We start from the raw sequence: 19843 nt of genomic DNA, 5'->3' as shown, positions 1-19843 counted from the left end.
GAACTCTCTGATCAGACCTGAAAGTACCACACAACCACAAGATTTTGACACTGAAGTTCATATTCTGAGTCCTGACAACAAAATCGCTTTGTTTAACGTTAGGGAGAGAACCTGGTTTCTGTGAACATGTCCTCTCAAGTGCTTCATCTCACTTTCAAAATTAAAACAAGACCACAGTCTTTTTTCTCTAACCTTAAGCAAGTGCTTTGCATGCCTTTGCATCACCATGAAAACATTAAGCCTGCTTTAGTTGCTGCAGAGCATTTTACATATAAGTTCAGTATAAAGATTTTGCAAGAAGATAGACACTATTTCTTTCCTAATACGTTGATAAATTCAGAATTCAGATGGCGAATGTTTTTTTCTCAAAATGTACTCACTGTTGAAAATTAGTGGTATGTAAATGTCATTTCTAGGAGACATCACTGGTATACTGTAAGGATAAAATGTATGTGATTGCAAATATATGTGCACATGCCTGAGTATTTGTGTAATACAGCAATTGTAGTGGTGGAGCACAAATCCCATCAAACAACGGCGCCCTGGGAAAAGGGCCAGAGGCAGACATGAGAGTGAGTCCAGTTAGAAGCCAAAGAAGGGGGTGGATGGATTGTGTAGGGAGGGAGGGGGAGCTTCTCTTCTGGATTTTACAGAAAAAGACAGAGAGAGAGAGAGAGAGAGAGAGAGAGAGAGAGAGAGAGAGAGAGAGAGAGAGAGAGAGAGCAGGCAGACGACACTACAGAATCTGCAGAATTAAAAAGACGTAGGTAGCACTTCTGAAGACCCCTCTCAGATGGCAGTAGAGAGTCCTCGCTGCCTACATGATCAAAAATTAAAACGCTTTTCTGGGACTTCCACAGTAGTTCGGCGTTTGAGAACCACCCACTGCTGAGGCAAGCTAATTAAAGTTATTCAGAACTGTGACCAATCAATCACAGACTGGTTCAGGTGGAGGAGGAAGAGAAGGAGAGGAGGACAAAACCTTTGAGACTTCAGCGCACACCCAACCTCTCTCACATGGCACACACAAACAGCCATAAAAAAAACAAAAAAAAACAAATACATTTTGCTCACAATGGAAAATAAACGTCACACCTACCACTTCACACACAGAGAAGCACTCCCTCTGCAGTGGAATGAATAAAGCACTTCACACCTGGAATTTTCTAGGGCATCACGCCACTCTACATTACCACTGCAGCCCACTCAGGGAACTGTACCCAGTTTTTTCTCTCTGTCAAGCACAGATAGTACCAAAGACAGGTAATGCCCTCTCTGAAACATCAAACAGAAGACGCCTGAAAATTAAACAAGCATGCGCACATACACACACTCTGCAAATAATAGTGGAGAGAGACGGAGACGAGGAGAAAAGATTTGCAGCGTAGGCAAAATAAAGCATCTTCCTCTGACAGGGCTGGAGCTTTAGCAGACCTCTAATCCTATTTTGACACATAATGCTATATTGTCTTCCTTTAAGCGAGTGCGATGCCTTCTTTTCTCCCCAAAAAGCCAATAGTAGCATGAACGCATCCGCTTTTTGTTTTCCTTGAATTCATCGAACAACAATTAGTCACACAAATACAGTCCCCAAATGCACCACAGTGAATGTCAGACACTCCAAACACTTCTGTTTGTTCTGGGCAGTTCTTAAGGGTTGTTTCCCACCAGTGGGCTTAAACAGCTCCATCCTGGTAATTCACTGGTCTGGAATCAACAAGCACATGCACAGTTAGGTCTGTCACGATAATATTATTATCGATTATTGTACATATCTTATCGTGCATATCATATCAATAGACTTGCAGCGATATATGGTTTTCAAGGTAAACCATGGTATGAAAGCTGACGATTATTATAATGTGTACATTTACTTATCTACTGACTACTGAATTCTAGCCCAGAAGTGTTATTGAAAGAATAATTATTTCAAATGTATATCAAGTTTCATGTCTTTCAGCCAGGACAAGAAACTGTTCTGTAATCATTCCGGTAAGGGTTATTGTAACTGATAATAATTATAATAATTGTGGTTATACCTTGTACTGTGATACCATGAAACAGACATATCTTATATATGTCGTTCGTGTAAGATGAATGAATGTGATATAAATGTACATGTCTCTTATCTGTTTAGTATCAATGCTTCATGTGATACTTATACCAAGGGCTTTCCCTTGTTTTTGTTGTGTGATGTTATTTTATTTATTTATTTATGTCTGAATACTTATAATTAAAAATCATTTCTTTTTGAAAGGGTGTACTTGCATTATTACGCTATTATATTATCATTACATAAGTGGCATAAAATACTGTTTAAATGACAATAACATTGGTTATTGCAATTATATCTTGGGCAATATATCCTCTAAAAAACGTAGTTATTATGACAATACATTGGAATACATTTAAATTTAATGCATTTTGCTCCTTTAATACAAAGTGCTTTTGCTTTACTCAAGCCTAATGTGTATGGTATCTGTCTTTGGTATTTGCAAATTTTCAGGACTCTGATCAGAATTGCATCTCTCATATGTAGTTGGTGTGCAAACCACAGGGTTTTGACACTGAAGTTCACATCCTGAGTACTGTGTGTGGTAAGGTTTAGAAAACAGAAGCTCTTTTTGTTTAAGATTATGGAGAGAACACTGTTTCTGTGAACACGTCCTCTCTAGTGCTTCAACTCACTTTGATTTTTCACAATTTAACCAAGTCCATAGTCTTTTTTCTGTAACCTTAAGCACTTTGCATGCTTTTGCATCACCATGAAAACATTGAGCCTGCTTTAGTTCCTACAATACATTTTAAATATAAGTTCAGGATGAAGATTTTGCAACTGGGTAGATTTTTTTTCTTTTTCTTTCCTAATTATGTTGATAAATTCATAATTGAGGTGATGAATAATTTTCCTCAAATGTACTAACTGTCATGTTATGCATAAGTTTTAAATATGTCAAGAGAAGATGCAAGACCCTGCTGAACAAGCAGGTTGCACCGTGTTTCTTTAAAGCCTGCATTATTGATTTCATTCAGCTGGCTTTACTCTGAGTGAGACTGAGCAGTTAAAACCTGAAGGTAACGGAAAAAGACAGCGATATATAGGAACTGACAAATCTGCTGGCAGTTTCAAAATAAAATATTTGCGAGTTTAAATGACATATTACCTAATTAACAGAGTCCATACTGACGTAACTAATTTGTGGAGGACAGATTTGAAATACATACAGGATACCATTTTAAGATTAATAGTTCATTTACAGTTCAAATTCATATTAAATATGTTGCAGTGCTGGAGGCTTTGCGATGGTTCAGCTTAACAAAAATGTGTCTACATGTTGGGTAAAACATCAGCAGCGATTACGGTTACAAAATTTAAATAAAAAAACAGAATATGAAACTGGAGACAGGGCACTGACGCTATACAATCTGGTTCTAGTTTTTCTAAACTGTCACATTTTTATTGCAAAGCTATTTCAAGTAATTCCTTCTAACACCGACCCGGGGATATCTGCATGCAGGGCTGCACTCTGCAGATATATGTATTTTCATTTATATAAACACCGTCAACCAGTGCCAGGCCATCAAGCCGGGGAGCTGAGGAATCCTTGTAACCTTCCCCAGTGTCAGAAAACCAATAAAAAAGGCAGAAAAATGAACACGGTGTGTTTGTGCACCCTTCTGTTCTCCTGTCAGCCCAGGGGAGTCTAAGGCTGGGAGTAATGGTTCTGGCCAGCTCTCTCACTGCTTAACGTTCAGCTTACTACTGGTTTTATGTGCCTCTAATGTCCACAGTTATTTTGTTGCGTGTTTGATTTTGTTTTTCGTTTGGGGTAAATACACAGGAAATGCTAGAGTTGGCACACAAACAGAGAGATGTGGGTGAGACAAGGGTTCCAAACTAAATACAAAGTGGTCTGCTAACAGACCATGTCTAAGCTCTCATGACTCTAATGACCTCCCCTCTCTCCTGAGAATGGCATCTGGGATGTCCAAATGGGAACGCAGCCAGGTTTAAATACTGGACAATACATCCATAAGGACACACATGGATAGTTAAAACTGGATGAACAAGGATGTATAATTGGTGGGCTTGGTGACTGGTCATTTTCTCCCATACCAGTAAAATTCTTAATCATAGTTCTCCCAGTGTTTTGGCATCTGATAGGCCTTCAAATGCATTAATCTATTACTCACTATACTTCCTGGATTGTATTTCTCACCAGTACCTGAAGCAACACGCCTCCACCAATGCAGCTCCTGGCCTTGTTCTAACACAGGTCTGTTTGTCGGTCAGAACGCCCACTTAGCACTGAGTATTGAAGACTGTCAAGGATTGAAAGCTGGCATCACAATGTCTGGTGAGATTCACAACCGTGTTTGCTAATTTGTTGAGGAGATAGTTTAATTTCAATTTTATTTATTTTTTATTTAATTCAAAATCTGGCAAGTTAAAGATGATATTTAACAGTTCAGAAAGTCAGAAAGTCAGTTCAGAAAGTCATTCAATAATCCAAATTTCAATACCTAAGGAGTTGATCTCATCAGCGTCAGTGAGCCAAAAAGCATGCAGCATGCTTGTTGTGACAAGATCTAATAGTGCTGGTGATTGGCTGTCCCGAAGCACACTGGAAAAACACTAGGTTACGCCCAGAGACGGGGCTCACCGCATTTATGTGTAATGTAATCTTTTGTTAAAACTGATTTTTATAAAATTGGTATCAAAAAGGTATCGTTCAGGAACCGGTATCAAAGTCATGGTATCTGTACCAGTACCACAATCTAAATTTTTTCTAAAAATACCAAGCCCTAAAGGTAGTGACACCACTGGGTCCTGATGCATAAAAGACATAAACATGCATAATTTATTTTAATTAAAAACAAAAATTTAAAACCTGTAGCTATGAGTAAAGTGGAATATTCCTAAAAGTCATCATTTCTGTTCTGGAGAAACTTTATCTCCAGCTGACAAGGCTGCCTAAGGTTTACTGAAGTTGTAAAAGTGCTAAAATAGACTGCTATTATTTACTCATTAATTTTAAATTAAAGACCTCAATAAGAGTAAACCGAGGAGTGTATTGATGCGTGTTACACAATGACTGAGGGATACTTAAGAACAAGGCGGCGGGAGAGAAAACCGGAGCCAGAGAGTAAACTATCTATCCTGCAGAAATAGCCTGTGATGTTTCACACAGCCAGATAACAAGCTGCTGTTGTGTAAGGTCCAGGCCAGAAGATGGAGGGGAGGGGAGGGGGGAGAACTGAGAGAAGAGGCCTGAGAGCTCTCTCTCTCTTTCTCTCCTTTAAAGGAAACTGCTCGTGGTGGGAGGAGGCACCTTAAAGTCTTCCTGTAAACTGTCTAGAGGAGCATGGAGCTATTAAATCAAGAAACAAATGGCAGTGATCAGCCCTCACATCATCATCCACTGATGGATCAGCACACAGAGAGGGGGGTGAGGTTGACATCAGCTGTAAAAAGTGAGGAGGGGGCCTGTGGAGTGAGAGCAGGGGTGATGTCTAGTATAGCGCTGGGCATTTGAGACAGATTATTGGAAATTTCTGTAGTCAGCGATAGTGAGTAAATCCACCAGTGCACTTTATAGAGATATCTGTTTGTCGGTGCCAGCTGTCTTGGCCTTGAGCAACCTTCTTTTTCTAGGAAGCCGGACGGAGGTTTGCAGGAGTGCGAGAGACGTTTGGAATAGCATTCAGTCTGCATGCAACATCTTCTTCAAGTCATAAAAACATAACTGTGCACCATCAAATTGAACCAGAGGCTTCAACCATGTTAACTACAATGAGGAAGAAGACTTTCTGCACACACACACACACTGTCATGCACATACACACTGAAAGCACTGGAGGCAAGAACGTCTGTGTTGAACTGAGATAAACCTGCAGCCAGCATGTGGTCAGCAGGCCTTCTGATGTAGTGTCGAAGAGACACACCGAGAGAAGGGGCAAAAGTGAAGCAAAAAACGTAGTTGGTCAAATATAAAATTTAAGCTCGTATGAAAACTGGATGAATCCCAGACCTATTTACCGCTGCTTTGTCTTTCCATCCTGCTTCTGCAGTACGTGTGGGTATATTGATCTGGAGCTGCGTCATCTCAGGTTTCCAGTAATCAAGAGCAGCAAACAAGAGGCAAGAGGAGAGGGCGTGGAGCTGGGCAGACAGATCCCCTCACAGTGCACAGTTGTAGAGTAAGAGCCAGGCTGGAGCGAGGGCTCAGGAGCAGTCATATGTACCAGGCTGAATTATTCATGCTGATTAGACTCGTCTTATTGAAATGAATTTGAGACAGTTCCAACATATGTTGTGCAGCATCGTCATTTAAGAGGCTTGCTAAATTGAAGCATTGGAAATTGCAGACACTCCATGTGCATGTGTGTGTACAGCATAAGGCAGTGGTGGAAAATACATCCAGTATTGCACTTTAGTACAATTTTGAGGTAGTTGTACTTTACTTGAATTTTACTTTATACTTGTACTCCACTACATTTCAGAGGGAAAAATTTTACTTTTTAGTCCAGTACAATTATTTAACTATAACTGATGTTGTCTGATACCAGAATTTAAACTTCGGTACAATACTAGTATAAAAAACAATATTCAATACTTCTTTCGACACTACAGCAAGAAGAAAAAAAAATCCTGGCACAAAAAAACAATTTTTATTAATAACAATTAATACAAGTCACTAAACGCATACCAACATATTTATTATAATGTAAATTGAAATTAACATTCTGCTATCTACTGTTTCAGCCACAGGTTGAGGACCATTCAATAAAAATCATTTGATAAACCTGTAAAATGTTTTATTAAAACAACATTACGTAGAAATTGTGTGTGATTTGGTGCCCCCCACAGTTTCTGAGTGCAACACCACTGTCGTAAATACAAATCCCAAGTTTGTAACAATTTGTCAGACGTAATGTAGGTGATAACTACAAACAAAACTCATTGTGTCATAACAATGTTACATGTTGAGAACCTGTACGTTTAAGTAAACATGTATGTAACACTGTGATCCTACCCGCTCACAAAAGTTACGTAGAGCAGAAACAAGTGATAGGGGGGCAGAGTGGCTGAGACAGAGACACCATTCACCCTATTACAAGACACTGAACCATCAAAATGATTTTGAAGCTGTTATTTTAAGGTAAAAAGTTACATAATGTTGCTTTAAATATTAAAACTGAAGTTTCCAATCCCTTTTGTCCATGACTCCTCACAAAAAAGGAGCATCTAATTGGGGCTCCTTGTCATGTTTTCAGCTGTCTACGAGTTTTTAGTAGTTGCAAAGAAAATTTCCCTTTAAATGTCTCAGATGGTTTCATTTAAATAACAGCTCACCTGATGTCTACATATGTACATAATAATACTATTTGTCTGTATCTCTGATAAACCATCAAATCACCGTAATGACAGTACGTGGGTGTAGGCACACAGCTCCATGTGTGCCTATTAAAACTGCTCAGAATAAGCCCGAGGATATGGAAACAATGCCAGTGTCCACCGCCGCCTCTCATCACCACATACTGTAACACATCAAACACAGCAGCATACAGGATAATGAGGAGGATAAGGACTATAAACAGCACCCGTCTGCTCACATTTAAATTTAACAATTCTCGTCCTTCCCCTCTATCATTTCATCCATCTTAAGTAGTTTGACTCTAAATATACACACGAAACCGCCTGAACATCCATCTCAATTGTCAAGCCATTCTTCATCCTTTCTCTCTCTTAAACCCCCCCGACCACCCCTCCTCTGCTCTAAAAGCCGCCCACTCTCCTTGTCTATCCGCACTCCGCACTCTTCCATTCGAAACTTCCAACTCCTCTGATACATCACTCACCCTCTATCTTCCCTTCACTCCCCTGGGGGAAGAATAACATCTTGACCAAACCTGGGTAGAATACATTAGAATGTCATTTTACGAATTTAAATAACTTGTGTTTTATTTATGTTCGCTTGAAACTTTGGTGGAGAATATACAAACTAAAGCACGTCAAAAGATTGTATATCTCCGTGTTGTTTCTTAAGTTGACTGATTCAAAACATATTCTGCTATTTTTGTGCTGCCCTCTCTTGGCCCCTCTCTCTTTTTCACCCGCTACTTCGCTTGTCAGAAAAAATAAAATCTCAACCGAGAGGAACTGAACAGACCACATTATATTCAACTTACTTCCTTGTCTCTTTCCATGTAAGACAAACTCAAAAATAATTTGCACACACTTTACATTTTTTTTTGTCTGTGAGAATAAACTGCGCATGAAGAGGAAGGGGGCGCAGAGGGAGGCAATCTTGTTACCAGCCGGCATAGCCCTGGGAAGATTTCTATCAGACACACGTATAGAGAGAGGCATCCATTTAGAAAATGGCTTTTCTAGGCATGCTGGGCCATTTAGCACACCCTGTGACGACTCCTGTTTGGGGCCGTGATAAATGTTCTTCACAACCCGCTCTGCGCACACAGTCAGGCCAGCACACACGTGCACACGCAGCCATGTGGGCAGCGTACACAAGACATGACTGGGATGGATGTTTAAAGAGACTGGCTTCATTGGGTTTGGCCTACAGGGAGAACTTCATCAACATGTTTAGTAAATTAGTTTAAATGAACTTCGAACTTCAAGCCCACCGAGCACTTAACGTCATGTGAACGTCACAGCTCGGCTGGAGGCCTCATTAAGCTCAGGGTTATTCAGCTGTGCACACAAGTTTTTCAACAAGCAGTCAAGAGACACCATAACATATTTAAACCAGACACACAGTACATCCCTGTGAGTAACATAGCACAGAAACAATTAATCAATCAGGAATTTGATTGGAATCAATCAGCAACTGCTTTTTTCAAGCAAAAGTAAGAAACATGTCCCAGTCAGGATGCAATTTCTTCACTATATCTTTATATCGCAAGTTGTTTGCTGCTGTATTAATGTTTAAAATCTCATATATAGAAGTCAAAACAATTAACAATTAATTATTTCATCAAGAAAATAATCAGCAAATGAATGATGTCAGGAACCAACAAAAAAAAGTTAAGCACTGTATCATACTGTATCATACTTTCAATAAAAAGTAAGAAGTGTGTAGGATAGAGCCTGACCAATTATTTATTTTTTATTTATTTCTTTTATCGGTGCATATCGGGCAAAATCTGTGACAGGCCAATATCAGCTATTCAATTATATCAGCCAACCAATATCTAAGTCGGGCGATGGAAGATATGGGAGACATGCTCTGACTTTCTAATGAAAACATGATCTCTCCAAGTTCTGTGATTTTGTTTAGATTTCTGGTAAATTAAAAAATCTTTTGCTCTTAAAAGGATTTTTTTTTTATAGCCTGTGAAATGATGACATTTGAGACATGTAGACTACAATGCTTTTTCCTTGAAACCATATATGACACTTTTTTGAAGTCTACTGCTGCTTACAAATCAGCTCAGTGGGAGTACTGAAAAAACACTTGCACAAAATGCGAAAGGCAACCATTTTGATGGGTAAACATTTGCTGTTATGTTTTGTTGACACTGGATGAGTGCTAAAAAAATCAACTTCTCTCTATCATGCAGTCTGAGTGTCTGCCTGAAATACACTCACTAATGGCCATTAACCTTTAAACCAGCACCGTCCCTGTCAACTCACTTCCTCCTCTCTGGGATCTATCAATGTCACCACCATACCAACAGCCATCGCACTCACCAATGGTACTGGTAGCAGTAAAGCCGCCGCCACAGGCAGCATACCGGCTGGATGAATCACACTCACCCATACAGCAATAATGAAGCATTTATCTCAGGATGCATTACAAACCTTGGAAGCACGGTGAACATGCGCACGAGACAGAAATAGGATGAAACACTGTCAATCACACTCTGCTCAACCATCTGCTCGACCACAAGACAGACAGGTTTTAAACGCTGCCTCATACAAGGACGCAGACACATCAAGCAACACCATATTCTGCTAAATGTGTCCGTCGTAGCAAGTCATTAAGTGTTTTAACTTTCAAATCTTACACTTCTTGAAACAAGCGAAAACATTTTGTTAATTTTCTGAAAGCGTTTCAGTTTTTGTCCAGTGTATCTTTACTTTAAAAGATTTCACAAAGGTCAAACCAGACAAATCATGAGCAAGGTTTGCCTCAAGGGAATACATCAAAAGGTTTTTTAAAAAAAGCTAATTTACACTGGAGAATAGCCACCTTTTTTTGCAGCGCTCGTACAAAGACATTGTCTCACTTACACACATACACACACACTTGAGAGCTTATGTTGTACAACCTCGCCCAGTGAAATCTTGCTGATTAATAATGCAGGAAAATGTGCCGCGTCACATGTTAACGTGACGTCAAACTTACCGATCTCATCTGCTGAGTCCCGGTGACATGCTGCAGAACCTTTTCCAGCTCCTTCTCGATACGTCCGGCCCAGTGAATCATTCTGGAAAATAGAATTAGACGTTTTCAATCTGCATCATTCGACATTATCACCTGAACATGTCATCACATGGGCATTCATTTCTCTGTCAGCTCATGTGAGTGAGTGTGTGACAGGAGGAGTCTCCCTCATCTTTGTGTATCTCTGTTGCTGTTGTCAACCTGCCAGACTCTCCCCCCTATCTGGAAGCATCCCCATCCTTCCTCTCCTAATGTCATCGGCACCCTCCCCCCCCCCCGATCACATCTTGCATATATCTGGTCGGCCCCGGCAGGACTGGCAGCGAACAAACGTGCCTGTCTTGGATCGCCTGGGATCAGCGGCTCTGCAATAAAACTGCTCAGGTCTGACAGAAATGCACCCTAAGCAGGAGCTGATCTCTGGTTAGACAGAGCCAAGTTTGGAATTAAGAGATCAAACAGCTCGAGCTCATCACTGTATATCTCCCAGCAAGCAACAAATGACTTAATGGATCAAGATTTTCACTAGATCATTTTAAAGCAGTAGCAGTGGCTAACCTGCCAACATGGATACACGCTGAACAATCCATGTGCATGGCCAACAAGAAATTCTCGCTCAAAAAAAATCTTCCTGCAATCAGATGAATAAATTCTGTCATGGGTTTTGCTCGCCAAGCACTGACTCTACGCCAACCTTTTCCTGTCAGTAGTCTGCAGATAGCTAATCACTAGCATCAACAGCGCAACACAACAGACTCATTTGTCTTTTAATATGATGACAGAAACAAATGTCATCTTTAAATGTCAGATTTGCTCAGAAGACAAGGGGGAAGACAGATTTATTAAATTGCACAAATCTGCCAGGCGGTGACGGGCGCTCGCCATAATCATCAAGCTGGAGCGGGGCCTCATCGGGAGTGTAACAGCAAGAGCTGACGCGAGTGAGCGCACTGGCTGCGTTTGTAGGGGGAAAGATTAAGAGAAAGCAAGAGGACCTCCAAAAGGACTATGCAGAGCGGGACCGCTGGGGAGAGGCCGCTGACTATGAAAAGGTCACCTCGATATGAAATGAAAACAAGCTTACAGTGAGAGCAGGGCCGAGCAGGACGCTGTGATACTAACAGTGAGGGACAATACCTCTGCCCCGAGCCAGGCAGACTTCTTACGCAACTTCGTTAGTCTACACACATACATACACATTCAAGTATACAGCTTTGACAGTATGACATGCAGTGCTGCATTATGTCTTATTTTGTAAGTATATGTAAAAACACATATGTTTTAGAGTTGTGCAATAGCAGGGTGACCAGATAGGAATGGGTAAAATTCTGGACAGGGAAGTTGGGGGTGGGCGTGGTCACATTATCATGGCGGCAATGAACAGTAAAACACATGAGAGTCAAAACTCAATACTAAATTTACAGATGTTCACCAGGTCCTAGGATACTAGGCTCCATATCAGCAATAAATGGTTTAATTTCCCTCGTAACTATTGTTAATTCAACAACACAATGGTGTCGTCCTCGCAGCAGCAGCAGCAGTAGCGGCACTACTGTACACAGCTTAAAAAAACAACAGCCATAATTCATGTAGGATATGAACTGCTTTAGCCAATGCAGAGCCGGCTGCAGGGTGACACCGAAAAAGTGTTTCACAACATTTATTAGACTATAATTAATCAAAGCTCTGATTTAGGACAATTAGGACAGGATTCAGGATTCAGGACAACTGCTTATAATTTAGGAATGCTCCAAATTTTTCAGGACATCTGGTGACCCTGTGCAGAAGAGAGGCAAAGTCCCACCCCTTGGGACCTTATTTCAGGAAGAAAATTGTACAGTACTTAATAGCAAGAGACACATACACTTTTTATCCTGTTTGGACTGTGCCATGAATTACACATATGATGTTTGTCAATTTAAAAGATAATTTTGCAAGTCAAGACAGTCAGTTTGTCGCAAAGATCGCAAAATATTGATCAGCTTTGTGTTAAACTACTCAGGGAACTACATCGTCTCACACAATATATGTCACCAACACCAACATGGCCGTCTCCTCGGCACAGAAAACGTATCAAAAAGGTGAAAATCACAAAACAGTTTGGTGAGCTAGCTAGTATACGAGACTGGCCCTACAAAAGTTTTTTGTGAATGCTAAATGAGACGACTTAATATCACTTAAGCAAATGTTGTGTGTGAATTCTTTCTAATTATATATTTTCACTGTCTTATACTTTAACAGTTTTATGACACACTGCGATTATCTCAGGTTTAAAATTGTCTGTCTCTGTCTTTTCTAAAATTGTTGTTTGACAAACATCATATGTGTGATTCACTGAACAACTGAAGCAGGATGAAAACAGTATTTGTCTCCCAGCATTAACTACCATACTTCATTTTCTGAAATAATGTCCCATGGTTGTCCACTGGAAGGGGCGTGACTTCGCCTCACCTCAATTTAGGTTTTACTGTTGTTGATTTCATGCAATAATTCATCTGAACCAGGAATGGAGGATATTGTCGACCACATGGACCAGATGACCAAGCATGTTGGAAAATCCTGATGAGGTCACTCAGCCAGATCTACTTACATTGCAATAATTCAATGATATAATAGTTATATCATTAAATTTCTGCAGCTAGGGGGTATCTCATTCAAAACAATGAAAACAAAAGACGCAGTTTGATGATGTTGTGAAGTAGAGTGGGAGGTGGGGATCATGGGAGTTGTTGTCTTCATTGTTAAACAGTGACTACTAGAGATGAAAATCTATCCGACGTGACTCAGGCAGAAATGTTCATGGATGAGGCAACGTATTAAAGTTTTATTCATGTCACGTCTAGTCACGTTTAAAGACCTCCCTCCTCACTCTCTGACGTATCATCTGGTGTTTTCCCCGAAGTTATAGCGTCAGGCAACCAAACGAAACGGACAGTTACTTTGAATAAAATCATGTATTTCTCTGGGTTTGAACACTGTTGGAAATATTTTGGATAACAAAATATACAACGTAGGAGTAGTCCAATTGTCACATATTATATCTTTAACAAAAACTGTAGCAGCACGATTTCTTAAACACTTGAGAATACGCACACACATCTACCAGCTCTACAGACACACCTGCACACATTATTCTCATCACTCCTCCCTCCTGGTGATCTCACTTTCTAAATCTATTTTATTATATTAATAAATCAAGACAACTAAAATATGCAGACTGATGTCCATGATGCAGTGACAGCCAGCGAAAATCTAGTGTGAAGCCTCAACACAACTGACCTGCTTCAGGCAAGATCGCATGACAACATCTGAAGACAAGATGCACTTCTGTAAAGGGACTTACACAGTAAATCCCTCCATTCAGTAACAAATCTCATACCAGGAGACACATGTTTGGGTAATTATATGCACAAATGAGGCCCAACATTCAATTAATGCATTGGAAGCTGTGACGCTTCTTTAAAAGTCGTCAATATGCACTATAATTGAAAGCCGACTGATGCTCTCTGGCACTTTGTAGTCTGATACAGTATTAAAACTTTGCTATTTGGCAGCTGTGTTTACTTTATAGATTCTGTGCATTATGATTTATGTTATGCAAAACATTATGGAAAAGCAGAAAAATGTGATGAAATGAGTTTGAATGTGTCAGCCACACACACACCGCGTCATGTTCGTTCTGCTGCAATGGATCTCGTCACTGCAAGTGCGATGGTGAAAGATCTTTAAGGGCAAAAGGTGGACTATTTTCATATGTTCGGTAATAACAGAAATTTGGGGGAAATTGCTCTAAGTTTCATATAGACTGAGGTAAGTGATGATATTTTACATTGATAGAGAAGATTGAACATCCAGCCATTTAGATGCCAGTTATTGAAACAGGTTTACTCCACACAAAATATAGAAATAGGAAAATAACTTCACCTTCTTCCTCTACCCACACCCACACACATACACACACCAGTACCACACACATAAACAACACTGCAACACAATACATAAAATTTAGACCAGGCTTTTAAGTGACATGCTGTAGAAAATGTGCACTTTTTTGCCGTTAAAATGAACTAGAGGACATCCTGCCCGTTCTTATGGACACATTTCCTCAGTTAGACCTCAAATACACACGAGCTCCACCCGGTGTGTGTGTCAGGTAAACCCGATAAACGGTCACAGCAGCTCCCTTTACACTTCAATTAGATAACTGTTGAATTCTGCCGACAGCACAGTGGTGACGGTGACGAAAAAGCCAAGAGATGACTGACGACATATATTACAATACCTAGAGTATTTATCTTATTTGTACCTGCTTAAATAATGAGCTGTCAAGCTGTAACAATAACAAGGAATGAGATTTATATCGTTTTAAAATAGTAACTGTAAGCCAGTATAATTACAATAAATAAACTAAATACTAGTGAAAATCATTCTGTGTATTTTAAGGGAAAAGTAAAGGAGATATAGCTGCAAGTTTATAAACACAGCATATATTCATTAACTACAGGTTTAGTTTTAAATAGATAATGAAATACAGTAAAAAGAATTAATTCATTTTTATCAATTTATCTCCACATTAATTGTATTTATTGTGCTCAAGTGATCAAATCAATGATGCAGCTAATAGTCATTTCTAATCAATCAAACAGCAGCTGATATAGGATAAGTGATCTTCCCTCTGAAAGTCACCTTGGCCATCAGGAACAACAAAACCCCAGAGATTTCAAAGCGATCATCCGCTGTGTGCATCAGGGAGCATTTAGATTCTTGTCATTTCTGTGAACCTGACTGACTAATCATCACTACAGGCTACACATCATGTTCACACACAGATCATCACGTCATCACGTAGACTCGAGTGAGGAACTGTTGCACTCTGGCTTCACGGGATTCACTACAGAACGGAAACATATGAAAATGTCATTTAAACTGAAGCGACGCTCACTTTAAAAAAAGAAAGAAAAGAAAACACTTTTTTTTCTCCGGCCAATTATCGTCAATCTTGTTTCGGATAGTTCGGTGCTGACATTATGTTTCGGGTCATTCAAGGTGAAACTGTCGTGGAGAAATCACGCGTGATATCCACGTATTATTGCAAATCAATTACCCAACAGGTGCCCGCTGAGAAAGTCCAACATCAGCTTCACACACAGCTGGATGCTACTTTCTGTGCATGCGGTCACTTAGTTAAAGCAACGCCGTCACACTGGCCTTGAATGCATCTTAAATGTCTACTATAAAACATCTGTACAACACAAACTATCAGCTTTATGATCACTTGGTAAAACCAGATGTTCATTGCGTGGCCGTGATGCTGCGAGCAGAGTCTGAGCAACTAGTTTAGGAGTTTGTGAGAGCAGGGAGTTCACCTGACGCTCCTCCTGCGGCACACACCAATTAGTTCAGTCGGTCTCTAAATTAAAATCATCCAGCTGAAAACACCAGTGTATTCTGCGGTGGGATGGAGATTATTATTACCACAGTGCGTGTTTAGTATCCGGTGCACTTTTTATTAGACTAGCCTCGCAGTAGCTCAGCCTATCCATCATGCGTAAATGGGATATTCTTCCCCCCATGCAATGACAGCCAAACAACACACCGACTATTATTTTTTATTTTCATCCCGATGGATGTCCTAATAAATTACGGCTCGGTTGGCTTATTCGCCAGTGGCACCTGTGCATGCTCCCTGTAGCCTGATTCCACGTCGACTATGACAAATTGAAAAAAGGGCTTTGGGTATTAAATGCCACTGCCCACAACAACGAAAACAACAGTATAGGCTTTGCGAGGGCGAGATTCATAACGCAGCATCAGAGACGGAAACTGCGTCTGTGTTTGAACATCAGGGACAGCAGCCCATCGCGCACCGAGGTGAACGGCGCCGCATGTGTGCAGGCTTGTCGGGGCCACCTGTCCTAGTTCCGCGCTCCGCACCCCCGGTTCATCCCCCCCAAAACGGTGCAGGGTACTTACGTGTAGTGCTGGGGGAAGAGGTGGGTCCCGTCTGTCGGCGTGGACACGCATATGATAAGTACAGTTTGGATGGCGAAGAGGCAGAAAACACCGTACGACTGCGCGCAGATCGCCATTTTCCATTAAATATTCAAGAAACTGGGATAAATAAGAGAAGGACCGGAAGGACAGTCTCTCGCAGCTGAGCTAAGAATAACCGAGCTCCAGAGAAAGTGTGTGGTGGGAGGTGATGGTTGGCGGAGGCTTCTGGACACTTCAGCCCGGCAGTGAAATCTCAATCAGAGAGACGCACACAGTGGATTGGCAGCTGAAGATCACGGGAGATCAGGATCAGGAAGATGCTCTGCCGCTGCTTGCTGATGTGCCTGGCTGCCTATTTGCGCACTCGCTGTCCTCCCTCCCTCACCGCCGCCGCGCACATTTGCTCCTTTTCTCTCCCACTCTCTCCAATGTAACAGCCACACAGAGGCAAGCTGGACACGACGAGAATATTGTGTTCCCATCCCGGTTTTCAAAATAAAATACTTTACGGGTTTAAGGGCAATGTATAGCGTTAAAAGCGTCAGGATAGTGTTTTCTTACGAATCCTAGTCTACTGTTGTACTCTCAGTAAAACACCTTGCTGGGAGCAGGCTGCTGCAACATCACAGTGAGCTTACGTGACCAGAGACAGCGCACTTATTTACACATTTAAGAAAAATGTCTGCTGTTGAAAAGTTTATCCATTTGGCACGACATCCGAGCACGAGTTCAAGGGGGTTTTTCATCACGTGAATAGCTTTATTTTGAAGGTACGATGACCCGACTTCCTGTATCCATCCGGTCCATCAGTGGAGCTTCACCCAGCCGCTGGCACAAGCGGTCCTCCTTCCTCCGTTCAATCCGCCTGCTCCTGGGCGACAGACGGGGGCGCGCATCAGGCCACCTCCTCTCCTCCTCCTCATGTCCACTCTCCGTACCTGTGTCCTCCTCAAACTCGGGATTATAAGCACAAATCAAGGCTTTATTTTGGTAATTAGAGGCTGGACTCTAGAGGGGCGGATTGTATTAACTGGAGTGTAAACATTCAGCAATCACCTTGGGGCTGCTCTCCAACTACATTTGTTCTACTTATTAGCGCATCTGGTCCAGTGGATGAACATTTAAATGAATGCAAGGATAATTAATAACCTTGTTTTGGACACCTAGCTCTGGTTTCATATTGTCAACAGCTATTTGGTACGAGTGGGCTTAAAGTGTGTGAAATGTAACTTGTCTCCTTGTTTCTCATAACTGGGAGCCTCTGAATAATCATGAGCTTGTTAATAATTCTACTGGAGCCAGTTTTCCTCTGGTCATAAGTCAGATACTGTTCGCTTTAAAAGGTAAACAAGGAGGAGAGATGCACTGAAACCTCAGAGTAAATCTAATTCAGCATGAAGTTACCCCCCGGAGAAGTGAATATCTCCCTCTATCAGCTGTGTGCGTGTTTGTTTGGGGTCGTGTGCATATGTGTGTGTGCACCTGTACCTGTCTTCTTACCCTTTCCTGCGCTGCTGTTTGTTTTCTGATCTTCCTATTTCAACTGGCACAGTAGGTGTGGCACGTTTGCACCTAAACAAACACATTTTTTCAGGTTAGTCAATGCAGTAGAGAACACACAATGAAGATGTATAGCTTTGTACATAATGTGTTCCAGGTGTGCTTCTGTCCCAGATGTTAGGAGGAGGCACGTCCTTTGTAAAACAGAGCAGTTTAGGTTTTTCCAGTTCCAAAAGCCCGGGTTCTTACATCTCGTATTCTTTATTTGCTACAGACAGCCGGTCTTGTGGCTGCGTCGTCCTTGGCTCAGTCAGTCAGCAGGGGACACACAGGTGCTCTGCTACAGAGAGCCACGCAGCAGTCGACGGGGCTGCTGCACGGTATTTCTGTCTCTTCACTGACAGTGAAGACGGCGCTGTTTTGGTCGAAAGGACACACTGCGGGGCACAGATCTCAGCAGGAGGGGAAAAACCCACCTGACGGCGGGGATGAAGAGCTACAGCAGCGGTCCCCTGCTCATGTACATAAATGTCAGGGATCAGTCAGTCAGAACAAATATCTGGGCTTGCTCCTCAGGAAGTGGAGATAAAATAAATAAATAAATAAAAAATATGCTTTTATTCCCCAGAGCGACTAATTTTTGAGACATATTGAGCAAGCGACTCCCTCTCATCCACCGCTCCAAACAAATCTGTGGCAGAGAAGCAGGACCGCGGTGTTTTGATTTATTATTATTTCCTATGCGGAGGAAAATAAGCCTAATTGATGGCTACTCTCGCACATTAATTTACTCTACCACACTTCTCATCATGACATTAATGACAACAACAAACAGATACTGGTGGAGTGATGTAGGCTTGCTGACTCACATTCAACATTTCTGCTGACTCACAGCCACCCCTTGTTTTCTCCCTCCATTCAAACATACATTAAGCAAACTTATCTCAATTTACCTGGCTCACCGGGCCTCGACAGAAAAAAATGGATGCAATTTGAATTTTTTAGTTAACGCACAAACATGTAGTTTTCTCTAATGGACAGAACATAGAACAGAAAGGGGTTTCATTTGTGCAAACATAACACCAGGGGGTAGAGATGTCTCTCTGGATGGATAGGATGCCTCCGGTTGTTCTGCGGTTGCTGGGACCAATTTAAGCAGTAATTTCTCACGTATGGCCTTGTCACACTCCACTTCGTCACACTAATACCTCAAATGCAAATTACATTTCATCTGCCTGAATGTGTGGATGCGTGTGTAGTGGTCATGGGCGGAAGAGTGGCAGATAAAAGAGGTGATTGCCACCCTGGGGCCTTGGATCTCATTGAACACGCTGCGATGCTTATAGAGAATCCACTCTTTATTAGAGCTGATCGATCGGGCCAGCTAAGGGATCCGCTCAGTGAAAACACACAGATCAATGACCTCGAGCTCTGTCGATCCTCTGAATGGTGAGAAAGGCAAGACGAGAGGCGGGTCTCAGCTGCTCGGCGGCTCATCTCATTGGCCCCGCAGTTTCTCCTGAAGAGATTGACCTGCCAATCTGGTATTGATCTGGGGAGTTGAGCGGAAGGAGACGGCCCTCGTTGTTCCGTATCTGACTTTCTGGGGACTGCTCCCCCAGACAGAGGCCAAGTAGGTTGGAGTAAAATTAATCACTCCTTGTTTCCACTGTCTCCAGGCCTCGGGGAAGTCACCAGTAGAGGCGCAGCCCACACATCCAGACACACACACACATACACACTGGCCTCTTATCTTTCTTTTCCTCTACCTTATCCATCTTTCTCTCCCTCCCTAACCTCCTCCTCCGTCTCTCCCTCTCTGTGGCCTGTATACTGATGTTCTGCTGCGCTGGACAGAAAAGTGAGGCTTCACACTCTGTAAAACCTAGTCTAGTCAGCATGCTGAATGCAAAGATTTTATATTTCTGATTAGAGAA

At 41.6% G+C, this 19843-nt stretch overlaps 1 protein-coding gene across 1 annotated transcript in view; it reads right to left on the bottom strand.

Moving 5' to 3' along the window:
- The window catches only part of cacna2d2a (calcium channel, voltage-dependent, alpha 2/delta subunit 2a), a 161384-nt gene extending 144883 nt beyond the window's left edge, over positions 1–16501 (bottom strand). Inside the window, exons 1-2 of the mRNA XM_073469195.1 lie at positions 16386–16501; positions 10374–10455 (exon numbers count right to left, since the gene is read on the bottom strand). Coding sequence (XP_073325296.1) covers positions 10374–10455; positions 16386–16501 — 198 coding nt within the window. The remainder of the gene's footprint in view (positions 1–10373; positions 10456–16385) is intronic.
- Positions 16502–19843: the final 3342 nt, after the last annotated feature.

This window comes from Pagrus major, chromosome 6 (genome assembly GCF_040436345.1).
Source record: "Pagrus major chromosome 6, Pma_NU_1.0".
In the NCBI taxonomy this organism is placed as follows: Eukaryota; Metazoa; Chordata; class Actinopteri; order Spariformes; family Sparidae; genus Pagrus; species Pagrus major.
This window is presented reverse-complemented; position numbering and strand designations above follow the sequence as displayed.